At 44.0% G+C, this 13,092-nt stretch overlaps 1 protein-coding gene and 1 non-coding gene across 3 annotated transcripts in view; both read right to left on the bottom strand.

Annotated features, from left to right (window-relative positions):
- Positions 1–13,092, bottom strand: part of PATJ (PATJ crumbs cell polarity complex component) — a 391,552-nt gene that overhangs the window by 365,143 nt on the left and 13,317 nt on the right. For both annotated transcript variants that reach the window (XM_056122284.1, XM_056122283.1), the window contains exons 2-5: positions 8,350–8,406; positions 8,085–8,251; positions 4,042–4,224; positions 999–1,138 (exon numbers count right to left, since the gene is read on the bottom strand). In XM_056122284.1, the coding sequence (XP_055978259.1) occupies positions 999–1,138; positions 4,042–4,224; positions 8,085–8,251; positions 8,350–8,371 (512 nt within the window). In that variant the 5' untranslated portion in view covers positions 8,372–8,406. The remainder of the gene's footprint in view (positions 1–998; positions 1,139–4,041; positions 4,225–8,084; positions 8,252–8,349; positions 8,407–13,092) is intronic.
- On the bottom strand, positions 1,949–2,083 carry LOC130031169 (small nucleolar RNA SNORA72). Its single transcript, XR_008793624.1, has one exon. It is a non-coding gene; the product is annotated as a small nucleolar RNA SNORA72 (small nucleolar RNA).

Raw genomic sequence — 13,092 nt, forward strand, 5'->3', positions numbered from 1 at the left:
CTGCTAAAACAAAAATAATAATAGTTTTATTAATACCTGCTGCCTCGGCGTCATTGATAGCACAGCTTTTCACTCCCTGAATGATCTTAATTTACACAATAAATCATATGATTACTGCGAATGGGCACATCTAATCTCCAAGCATGGGGAAGAGGTTCTCAAACATATTCTAACCTCTGTTAGAGTTTTCTAAAATATTCTTGAGGAAATGCTGCATGAGATGGCAGGAAAAAGATGCAAAATCCTGCATATCCATTCTTCCTGAAATTTTTTGGTGTGGAGATGAATACCAATCTCTCCCCGTGAATGAAAATTGTAAATTCAAAACTATATCTTGGACTGAGAATTTTTATAACAGTACTGCCACTCTTGCCATTATTCTAACAGGCGGTGGTGAAGTAACGAATGTTATGCCCTTGCAGTGAATAATAAACCCAAATCCAACAGACAAAACACATAAATTATGCATGTGCCCCTTAAAAATAAAACAAATCAGAGGCACAAATGCAGCATAGGAAAGGGCATAGACTTGAGGGGACTTTTAATTGCAAATAAGTGAAGTCGATGAAAGAACCCACAGAAAAGTAGCTATCATTTTAAACACAGGAAAACAGTGCAGTGTGCCGAATCAGAATTTCAATATTTGTATCATAATGGTCAGGCTGTAAGGCTGTACTACATAATAGACACTAAACAATTCAGTTCGGAGAGCGGGTGCAAAGTGGAAGAGCACTGGCTTTGGAGTCAGGCTGGACCCACATTTGGCTGCAGTAGTCATAGCTGTGCAGCTCTAGGTAAATCACTGAGTCTCTCTGAATGTCAATTTTCTCCTCTCTCAGAGTCACTAGATACTCCCCTAAGGCTTTGTGAGAACATCTGCAAACAGCCAGCACCTGCCTAGGAAGAAGGTCAGCCACTTCTGTGACTGTTTCCAGATCTTTCTAAGAATGTTTTCAGCGGAGAAAGGAGTGAAGCACAAAACCAGGCGCCTCCCTCACCTGGCCACGATGCTGCCTGGCTGCACTTCCTTCACAAAGATGTTGACCTCTCCCAGACTCTGACTCCGCAGGGCCACCACGCTGAACCCCAGGCCGCCGGTGGAAGGCCGTTCGATATCTATATACTCAATTTGCCGGCCCTGGAGAAGGAGGATTTAAAAAGTCAGTCAAGTGTGGGGGGGGGCAGAGGGTAGGAAAGATAGAGAAGGGACCAGTAAGGCAATAATAGTTGGAAATGATCGTGCTGGACAGGAGTTAAGTGTTAAGTGATACAGGATAAACTTTCAGTATCTGTATTGCAAAAGGGTCTATCTCACAGTGATTCAGTTTTTTTTTTTTTTAATTTTTATCAGTGAGACACCATGAGGTACAGTTGTAGACTTACAAATTTTTGTACTTGGGTTTCAGTTATACAATGAGACAGTGATTCAATTTTTAAAGATCTATTAAAAATTTTTTTAAAAAACCAGTCAAGTATGTACGCCCCACATAACGCTGTCTCAGGAACTAAAAGTGCTATTTTGCAAATAACACCAAACCAGCATCTCCGTTAGTCAGCTCTGCAGAAGCAAAGGAACTCGGCACTACAGGGATCAACAACTTTGGGAAGTTGTCTCCGTCTAATTCTTGGAAGAGCAAAAAGTGTGAGAGGATAGCAGTGTCCTCCCATTGTTCATGGATTTGCTAGAGCAGGCACCAGTTACGTCTCCATTGTGAGACTTTTGTTACTGTTTTTGGCATATCAAATACACCACTGGTAGCTTGCCAGGCTTTGCCGTGTGGGCGGGATACTCTCGGTAGCTTGCTGGGCTCTCCAAGAGGGACGAAGGAATTGAACCCAGGTTGGCCATGTGCAAGGCAAACGCCCTACCCGCTGTGCTATGGTTCCAGCACATGCAGTGTTCTGCAACCTCAGGGAATCGGAGAGGTTCGTTGTAGTTTGGTTTTGAATTTATCACCATCATTTCTAAGACCAGCCCTAGGTAAGCAAAGAACTAGGTTGGAGACCCGTGAATGGTCTTGGTATAGCAAATGTTTAGCCTGCCCTGATTATCCCAAACTCAGAGCAGTGAGAATATTCTCAGGTGGAGAGGTATTTTTACACTTTCCTTGTGGTAGGAGATAAAGCCCAAGTGGATAAAGTCTCCTGAGAGGACCAGATATACGTACAGGGTACTGATGTCGCATGTGCTGACCCTGGTTCAATCCCTAGCATCAAGTGGTTCCCTTGAACCACTGGGAGTGACACCAAGCACAGAGCTGGGAGTAAACCCACCAATTGTGCCCCCACCCAAGGCCAAGAGCCCCTGAACACTCAAATTAGAAAACTCTTGAGAAAAAAATTTTCCCATTGTAAATTCTAGGGGCTGGAGCGATAGCACAGCGGTAGGACGTTTGCCTTGCACACAGCCAACATGGCCAACCCGAGTTCGATTCCTCTGCCCCTCTCAGAGAGCCCGGCAAGCTACCGAGAGTATCTCGCCCACACGGCAGAGCTGGCAAGCTACCCGTGACGTATTCGATATGCCAAACACAGTAACAACAAAGTCTCCAATGGAGACGTTACTGGGCCCGCTCGAGCAAATCGATGAACAATGGGAGGACAGTGTAAATTCTAAATTACTTCTTACACTGAATTTTTCTGAATTCTCTTGACACAAAATTCATTTACAAAAGTATTGCACAAAAATAATTAGTACTCGGCAAGCTACCGAGAGTATTCGATATGCCAGACACAGTAACAACAAAGTCTCCAATGGAGACGTTACTGGGCCCGCTCGAGCAGATCAACGATCAACGGGAGGGCCTTTACCTTTACCTTTTACCTTACTGGGGCCAGAGCGATAGTACAGCAGGTAAGGTGCTTGCCTTGCACATGGTTAACCCAGGTTCAATCCCCACCATCCCATGTGGTCCATCAAGCTCAGCCAGGAATGATTCCTGAGCACAGAGGTGGGGGGAAACCCTGAGCACCACTGGGTGCACCCCCTACTACCAAAAACACTAATCAAATAAAGAGAAGAGATTTATAATTTCAAAGAAGGAACAGATGTAGGATATTATTAAACCATCACACCTTAAAATCTTTTTAGCATTCAAACTCAAGTTTTATTACTTCAGATATTGTTAGCCGATGATGTGAGCAAATATAAAGTTAACATACCTAAAATTCAGCTGCCTGTTACTGAATGGTAACAGACATTGGGGGTGAGAGACTAGGGAAGGAGAGATAATACAGCAGGCAAGGATTTGCCTTGCACGTGGTTGTCTTAGATTTAATCCCCAACACCCTTTATGGTCCCTCAAATACAACCAGGAATGATCCCTGAGTGTCGAGCCAGGACTAAACCCTGAGCATCACCAAGTATGCCCACCTCAAAAAAGAATTTGAGGGGCTGCAGCGATAGCACAGTGGGTAGGGTGTTTGCCTTGCACACGGCCAACCCGGGTTTGATTCCCAGCATCCTGTATGGTCCCCAAGCACCACCAGGAGTAATTCCTGAGTGCATGAGCCAGGAGTAACCCTTGTGCATCACTGGATATGACCCAAAAAGAAAAAAAAAAAAGAATTTGAGGGTCTAGGGGATAATCTACTGGTTAGCTTCGTGAGCATGCTGTCTAATTTGGCTGGGTTTGGCTCCCAGCACCACATGGTCCCCTGAGCACGGCCACAGGCCTGAAGACACCCAGCAGCCAAGAACCCTGGGCGGGGAGAGGAGGAGGAGGTGCAGGAGGAGGAGGAGGGGGAGGAAGAGGAGGAGGAGACGGACTTTCCTTATGAATATAGCAACATGCCAAGTTAGAGTCATTCTCTAAAGCCTCTCTTCACCACACATAGATACTCTCCTTAAGCAGTTTCAGGGCCATAAATTTCTAAGTACACTGGGTAGAAACTTGTACCAATTCCTATTCCCGACAGTATAAAAATACAAGCAAACTAAACATCCGCTAACGTATTTAAGACTGAAAAGTACTTATAGGTTTCGGTTCCAACTTAAACAGGAGCAATAAAATTTATTCTCATAACAAGATATCATTTTACCTGAGCCATCTGTTGAATGATTGCGGTAAAGTCTTCATTTCCTGACTTGGGGGTCCAAGGAAATAGCCCAGATGCGGCAGGCCTGTGGGCACTCCCATTAGTAATGGCGCTGTCTGTGAACACTAACAGACCTTTCCTTGAAAAATCAAAGTTGGCCGAGCAATCTGAGGGTAAATGGCTGAGCTGTTGAGAAAAAGCATGAGAATCATCAACTGGAACCAACAGAAAATGTATTTACTAAGTATATTTTGCATGGGCTGGAGCAATAGCACAGTGGGTAGGGCATTTGCCTCGTACGTGGCCAACCCGGGTTTGATTCCCAGCATCTCATATGGTCCCCTGAGTACCATCAGGAGTGATTCCTGAGTGCATGAGCCAGGAGTAACCCCTGTGCATCACAAAAAAAAAAAATTATATATATATATATAATTGCACATTGCATATTATTTGCATTCTAAGTATATTCATATGAAAGAAATAAGGAAAAGTTATAGGAATCTGCATGTTTCAAAAGCTAATAAAATGCATGCAGTAGCACTGTCTGTAGCACTGTCCTCCTCTTGTTCATTGATTTGTTCAAGTGGGCACCAGTAACGTCTCCATTGTGAGACTTTTGTTACTGTTTCTGGCATATAGAATACGCCATGGGGAGCTTGCCATGAGGGCGGGATACTCTCAGTAGCTTCCCGGGCTCTCCGAGAGGGACAGAGAAATCAAACCCAGATTGGCCATGTGCAAGGCAAACACCCTACCCGCTGTGCTATCGCTCCAGCCCATGTATGCAACACTTAACAGTATTCCTACTTCCTGCCTCCACCACGACCTCAGATGAACAGCATGACAGCTCACAGAAGCTCACATACATAGATACATGTAATTAGGCAATCACATATACATGTAAGATATCAAGCCCATTTGCATTTATCTGTACATTTCCACGTGGAAGCAAAACAAAAATCCTTGGGTAAAATAAAACAAAACTAAGAACACTGATTAAGTACTTACTATGAGCCAAGTACCATACTTAAAGTTTTACAGTTTTTCTTAAATGAGATCATTCTTATCTCATTTAATCCTTACAACAGTTCTATGAGATTATTACTATTATTCCATTTTGTGAACATAATTAACTCATCAAATATTAGTAGTTTTCACAGCCACTTACATGTTAATTCAAAAAATGTGTATGTGTAAGGAATAGAAGGTGGGGCAGGGGGAGAAGTCCATATGGGAACAAGAAATAGAGATTAATTTTTAAAAAACACTCGCTGATGGGGCTGGCGAGATAGCACAGTGGGTAGGGCATTTGCCTTGTACATGGCTGACCCAGGTTCGATTCCCAGCATCCTATTATGGTCCCCTGAGCACCACCAAGGGTAATTCCTGAGTACAGAGCCAGGAGTAACCTCTATGCATTGCCAGGTGTGACCCAAAAAGCAAAAAAATAAATAAATAAACTACTCGCTGAAATGAGTATCAACAGTGAAATGAAGGTAAAAATCAAAGTGTCAGTAGAACCTCATAGAAAAATCAACACCCATGTAAATTATAAAATCAGAGTTGTTCACTAGGATTTTATAATTGAACAGATTATGGTTATGTTGGGGCCCTGGAGATGGATTAAAGAACTGAAGCACATGCTCTGCATGCTGGGGCCCTGGGGTCATCCCTGGCACAGCATAGTGCCCCCAACACCACCAACAGTAGCCCCTATGGACCTCAAGAGCCAGGAGGTATTCCCTTCCCCCAGTAAAACTTTTTTTTTTAAAGTTATAATAACTTAGTCTAAACTTTATAAATAATAAAGATTGTTATTATGATGGAGTGGAAGATTAAGTCCTCTCACTGTCCAGTAAGAGTGACACATTTCTAGGGTTCTTTCCTGATTTCTGTTGCTACCAACCACATTCACTGTTTCAGTATGGACACATCCTAGGACTGGGGAATAATGAAAGCTGGCCTCCATGAGGGGAGTGCTAAAATTAGGATGCACTTTTTGTTTGCTTAGATATTTTTTTGGGGGGGGGTGTCGCTCAGGGCAATGCTCAGGGGTACTCAGGAATTATTCCTGGTAGTGCTCAGGGGATGATATGGAGTGCCAAGAATTAAACTCACGTTGGTTGCATGCAAGGCAAACACCCTAGTTGCCTCTCTCTCTGGTTCCTACAGTATAAATTCTGACCTAGAGAAAGAAATTCGCATCAAGACCTATGTGTGCATTGTTTTTGTGTGTTTTTTTTTGTTTGTGTTTTGTTTTATTATTATTATGATTGTTATTTTTAATTTGGGGGCCACATCCAGCAGTGCTCAGAACCTACTCCTGGTTCTTCAATCAGGGTAGGACTGGAGGGACTATATGTGGTGCGAGGGATTGAATCTGCACTGGTTGGTTGCTGAGGATGAAACCTAGAGTTCCCAAATGCAAAGCTTGTGGTCCAGCACTGAGCTATCTCCCTTGGTCCCATCACTTGATATGGGGTTTGGTTTTGTTCGGGGGCCACACCTGGTGGTGGTGACAGCTTACTCCTGGCTCTGTGCTTAGGTATCAAGCTTAGGGAACAATATGGGGTTCTGGGGATCAAACCTGGGTTGACCTTTTGCAAGGCAAATGCCCTACCTGTTATACTATGGCTTCCGTCCCTTAAGGGGCTTTGTTTAATTGTGTTAGTGGTGCTAGATCTCGAAGACATGCAAGCGGTCTCCCACTGAGCCACATCCCCAGTCCCCTATTTTGTAATTTTCATTAAATGGTTGAGAATTCTCAAAGCATCTAACTCTCGCGTATTTAGATAAGTACAAAAACCATATTCTTGAGGGTAGGGGTCAGTCAGAGAGATCATACAAGGGTTAAGGTGCTTGCCTTACATGTAGCTGACCCTGACTTGATTCTCAACATCATTTGTGGTTTCCTAAGCACCAGCAGGAGTGATTCCCAGTATAGGGCTGGGAATAATTCCTGAGCACTGCAGGGTATGCACCAAAAACCAAAGACAAAAAAAAAAACAGAAGTCGGAGCAATAGTACATGGGGCATTTTCCTTATATGTGGCCAACCTGGGTTCGATTCCTGGCATCCCATATGGTCCCCTGAGCACTGTTAGGGGTAATTCCTGAGTTCAGAGTCAACAATAACCCCTGAGCATCACCAGGTATGACCCCCCCCCCCCCACCGAACCAAAAAAAAAAAAAAGCCCACAGTTTCTTTAAAGAAGTTTATTTCAGGGTCTGGAGATAATACAGTGGATAGAGCACTTGCCCTGCACATGGCTGGCCTGGGTTCGACTTCATAAGATCCCTGAGGCCTGCTAGGAGCAACTCCTGGGCAGCACTGGCTGTAGCCCCCAAACAAAACAAAACAAATAAAACAAAAATCAAAAGCTAAACACAGAAGTTCTTAACACTGTAAACTATTCACGCCAATACCACCCACAGGTCATCAGTCCCTACAGCAGAATGAAGAGTGCTAAATTTGGGGGGTGAGGGATGGGGAGGAAACTTGGGACATTGGTGCTGGAAAACTACACTGGTGGAGGGATGGGTGTTGGAACATCGTATGACTGAAACCCGATCATGAACAGCTTTGTAATGCTTATCTCATGGTGATTCAATAAAATAAAAAAAAATAATATTTTAAAAAAATAAAAGAGTATTCAGAGATAGGACAAGGTGATACAGTACTGCAGGTAGGGTGTTTGCTTTGAAACTGACCTAGCCCAGTTTGATCCATGGCATCCCAGGTGGTCCCCCAAGCACCACCAGGAATGATTCCTTAGTGCAGAGCCAGGAGTAACCCCTGAGCATCGCCGAGTGCACCCAAAAAAAGCAAAAAAATAAAATTTTAAAATAAAAAGTAATCAGAAATAGACAATAGTTAGTTATTTCCTTCAGTCTTCCGTATTTGATATGCCAAAAACAGTAACAAGTCTCACAATGGAGACCTTACTGGTGCCCACTCGAGCAAATCGATGAACAACGGGAGGACAGTACTACAGTGCTTTCTTTCCTGGGTGGAGTCTCAGCGAACTCAGCAGCCCGGCCACTTACTTGCCCCTTCAGCTGCTTGATGGACTGCTGGAGGGTGAGGATCTGGTTAAAGAGAGGACTCTTGAGCGTCTCGTAGAACAGAGACAGCTTCTCATGCTGCGATGTGTCACCCTTCTCCTGCAGTTTCAGTCTCAGGCGGTCGAGGACTTGCAGGACCTGCAGTTTATCTTGTTTGAAGAAAGATAATCAGAGCATGCATTAATCCCTCTTACACAGTGCTTCGTGAATTATTCATTAATTTAGGGAGAGAAGTAGCTGCCTGTACCTGTGGCGGGATTCTCAGGCATTCTGACTTGTTCTCTTTAGTCGCTTTTAAAGAAACCTAAAGGAAAATTTAAAAACACAGAAAGCATTAGGGTATACAGCACTCCATCTCTCTCTCTCTCTCTCTCTCTCTCTCTCTCTCTCTCTCTCTCTGCAGATTATATAGTCTTACAGAAAACTTGAAGAAAATTTCAAGAATGCTCTTTATCGGAAGACATCACTGAGTGCAATTAAAATTAAAATTACACCATGGTGCCAGCACACACCCACGAGGATCACTAAAACCAGAAAGTCAAACTAGAGGCAATACCTAGGACAAGAAGCAACCGGAATAGGCGCAATTTCATACACTGCTGGTTGCAGTGTACAACAAACAGCACAGGCCCCTGGGAATATTATTGGCCAGGTTCTTGCAAAAAGTTACATACACTTTCTGGGGCTGGAGCTATAGTATAGTGGGTAGGGCATTTGCCTTGCATGCAGCCGACCCGGGTTCGATTCCCAGCATCCCATATGGTCCCCTGAGCACTGCCAAAGTTAAATATACTTTCTATATAACAACACTTCCATTCCTAAATATCTACACACACATATGCACGCGCGCGCGCACACACACACACACACACACACACACACACACACACACACCCAAATAAAAAGTCCTACCTCTAGGGAATAATCTTCTAGGGAATAATCTAAAAGCCATTGCACTTTCATTTATAAAAGCTCCAAGCTAGAGAAGTCCCCAAAGTCTAACAACAAATGACCCGACAGATGCTGGTACATAAACAGAACACTGGGAAATAAAAAAAGAATGGGGAAAAAGGTATTATTACACACCGCCTGGGTGCATCTCACAAACAGTGTGTGGAAGGGAAACAGGCAAGAAAGATACAAATTCAGCACTGCTCACAGTAATCAGACTCTGGAAACCACCCATGTGTTAACGATCAGAGAAGCAGTTGCACTATATTTGTAATATTACTTGGCTGGAGCAATAGCACAACGGGTAGGGCATTTGCCTTGCACACAGCTGACCTGGGTTTGATTCCTCCTTCCCTCTTGGAGAGCCCAGCAAGCTACTGAGAGTATCCCGCCCGCACGGCAGAGCCTGGCAAGCTACCTGTGGGCATATTCAATATGCCAAAAACAGTAACAAGTCTCACTTCGTGTTCCTGGAGCGAGCAGAAGCCATTGTGCTAAACCAGCACACGACAGAGACGAATGGAGACATTACTGGTACCCGCTCAAGCAAATCGATGAACAACGGGACAACACGCTACAGTGCAGTGCTACTTGGCTATAAGAAAGATCAATAGTACAACGGGGAGGGCATTTGCCTTGCACGCTGCTGACCGAGGATTGATGCCCGGCATCCTGAGGGCAGAGCCAGGAATAAACCCTGAGCACTGCTGAGCATGACCCAAAAAGCCAAAAGAGAAAGAAAAGAAATAATGAAATCATTCAATTGCCACTACTTGATGGAACTGGAAAAGATTATACTGGGTGAAGTCAGCCAGGAGAGGGACAGATACAGAATGGTCTCTCTCATGTGTGGACCATAAAGGACCACAGTAGGTCAATAACACATGCCCCAAGGTAACAGAACCAGAGAACTGGTCCACAGAGCTGAGCCAACCAGGGTAGGGGGCAGCGAGGCTTAAGGAAAGACACTGGGGGAGGGTGTGGTGCTGGAACATTGCAGGAAACCCTAGCATTAAAAAGACTGTAAATCATGGTGCCTAAAATAAAGGTATAAATTATAAGATTCCATCCTTATGATGTTTAACCTATGAATAAATTAGGGACTCTTCAGAACAGGGTGAAGGGAGTTGCCTGGGAGGGGGGTTGAGAGAATTTTGCGGAGCGATGGGAAATGTTCAATATTTGGAATGGTGTTCTATTTCACACATTTGTGAAAAAGTTTTAATTATACTTTTTTTTTTTCAATTTGGGAAGCTATACCTGGCTGTGCTCAGGGGCTACTCCCTGATCAGTGCTCGGGGATTACTCCTTGAGGTACCTGAGGGGTCATGAATGCTTCACATAGAGCCCGTGGTCTCACACACGCAATGCAAGTACAATACAACTGAGTGACGACTAGGACTGAATTATAAACTTTATGGATTTTGTTTTGGTTTGTTTTAGGGGAGCCACACCCAGAAGTGTTCAGGCTCTTCACTCAAGGATCACTACGGGTGGACTTGGGGGACCATATGGGATGCCTAGGATTGGACCCTACAATATGTGCCCTAGCTGCTGTACTATCTCTCCAACCCCTGAGTTATATACTTTAAATTGGTCCATTTTATTGTACCCAGTTTTATTGTAATAAAGTTTTTGGGTTTTGGGGGTTTTTATTTTTGCCTTTTTGGGTCACACAGTGATTCTCAGGGATTACTCCTGGCTCTGCACTCAAGAATTATTCCTGGCAGTGCTTCGGGGACCATGTGAGATGCCTGGGATCAAACCTGGGTTGGCCACATGCAAGGCAAATGCCCCACGTACTGTCCTATTGCTCCAGCCCTAATACAGATTTTTTTTAAGCATCCTGGGGACCAGAGAGATAGTCGAGGGGTTAAGGCTCTTGCCTGGCATTCTGCCAACACTAGTTTGAATCCCTGACATCACATATAATCCCCTAAGAATCACGAGGGGTTACTCCTGAGCACTGACAGATATGATTCTGCAGAAATTTTTTTTTTAATTAAAAATTTCTTTAAATAAAGGGAAAGTGTAAGATGGAAGAAAGAGAGCCAGGCTGGGCTGTGAAAGGGCATGCATGAGAACTGGATTTGACCCCCAGCACCATCAATAAATAAAAATAAATTTAAGGAAATAAAAGCAGAATTGGGGTTGGAGCAATAGCACAGCGCGGGTAGGGCGTTTGCCTTGTATGCGGCCAACCCGGGTTCGATTCCCAGCATCCCATATAATCCCCTGAGCACTGCCAGGAGTAATTCCTGAGTGCAGAGCCAGGAGTAACCCCTGTGCATTGCTGGTTGTGACCCAAAGAGAAAAAAAAAAGAAGCATCTTGAAATGAAGAGAACATTCAACTGAAAGGCTCAAGATTTTAGGAGCAGGCGAAGAGGGCAAAGGGTTTTGCCTGTGGGAGGCCTGGATTCCACTCCTGAGAAATGTGTCAGGAGTTGCATGAGGATTAAGATGCTTGCCTTGTTGACCTCAGTGCAATTCCCAGCCCTGTATGATTCCCTGACCACTTCCGAGACTATATCTGCCCCCCTCCCCCCAGCACAGAGCCAGGAGTAGCCTCTAAGCACCACCACCAGCTCCACCTCACCCACTAGTTCCTCAAAAAAAAAAACCCAAACTGGGTCTTTCTTGAGACAAAAGGCTTTCTCTGAGAAAAACATTTCTGTGTATACTGCTCAGAACTTGTTTGTTGACACAAAATAAAATTGTGTCCTGGGATGGAATTTGACTCTTTAAACAAATTTAAAATTTAAAAGCCTGGGGCTGGAGTGATAGTACAGCGGGTAGGCACGAGCATGACCAGGAGTAGTTCCTGAGTGCATGAACCAGGAGTAACTCCTGTGCGTCGCTCGGTGTGACCCAAAAAAAAAAAGCAAAAATATAAAAAAAAAATTAAAAAATAAAGTCACATTTCTGTTCTTATTAAAATAAATAAATAAATAAAATTTAAAAGCCTATAAGGGATACATTTGTTGATTTGTTTGGTTTTTGGGCCACACCTGGCAATGCTCAGGGGTTACTCTTGGCTTTTCACTCAGAAATTACTCTTGGCAGTGCTCAGGGGATCATGTGGGATGATGGGGATCAAACCTGGGGCAGCCTCCTACAAGGCGAATGTCCTACCCATTATACTATCGCTCCGGTCCCAGAAATACACTTGTAAATGATGTAATGACAGTCTCTGTGCAAAGGGATTCTGAGCATGTGGATGACGCCTGGCCAATGTTAATGGGTGACAGTGGTGCCTGGGGCCTGGGGGCTCCTGGAGGAGGCTGTGCTGACAGCTCTGGCTCTGAGCCTCCCTAAACCTGAGTCAGAAATAAGGCATGGTTAGGGATATGATCTGCTCTTAACCTAAGAATGCTTGAGGATTCACCTGACAACCTTTGTGTTAACACAGGGGCAGTGTCTAGTAGACAAAACTGAATAAGATTTTCTCACTTTGTAAAAAAATATTTTTTGTAAAAAAAAAAAAATATATATATATGGACTAGGGCGATAGCAGAGCGGGTAGGGGGTCTGCCGTGCACATGGACGACCCAGGTTTGATTTCTCTGTCCCTCTCAGAGAGCCTGGCAAGCTACCGAGAGTATCTCACCCACACGGCAAAGCCTGGCAAGCTACCTATGACATATTTGATATGCCAAACACAGTAACAATAAGTCTCACAATTTGTTGTGAGACATTACTGGTGCCCACTGGAGCAAATCGATGAACAACAGGAGGACAGCGCTACAGTGCTACAGTGCTCTCTCTCTCTTTCTCTCTCTCTCTCTCTCTATATATATATATACATATATATATAAACATATATAATATATAATATGGGGGAGTTCCCCTTTCATGGAATAATCTTTACTTCCAGAAAATAGAACTGGGGATGGAGAGATGGAAAATTAAACTTCACTCTACTGATTTTACTATTAATTAAATTTTATGTAAACATCATGTATGGGGGTGGGTATGGGGTAAAGCCATAGTACAGCAGGTAAGGCACTAGCCCAGGTTCAACCCCTGGCACCTCACATG

The sequence above is a fragment of the Sorex fumeus genome, unplaced genomic scaffold (genome assembly GCF_029834395.1).
Source record: "Sorex fumeus unplaced genomic scaffold, SorFum_2.1 ptg000045l, whole genome shotgun sequence".
Lineage (NCBI taxonomy): Eukaryota > Metazoa > Chordata > Mammalia > Eulipotyphla > Soricidae > Sorex > Sorex fumeus.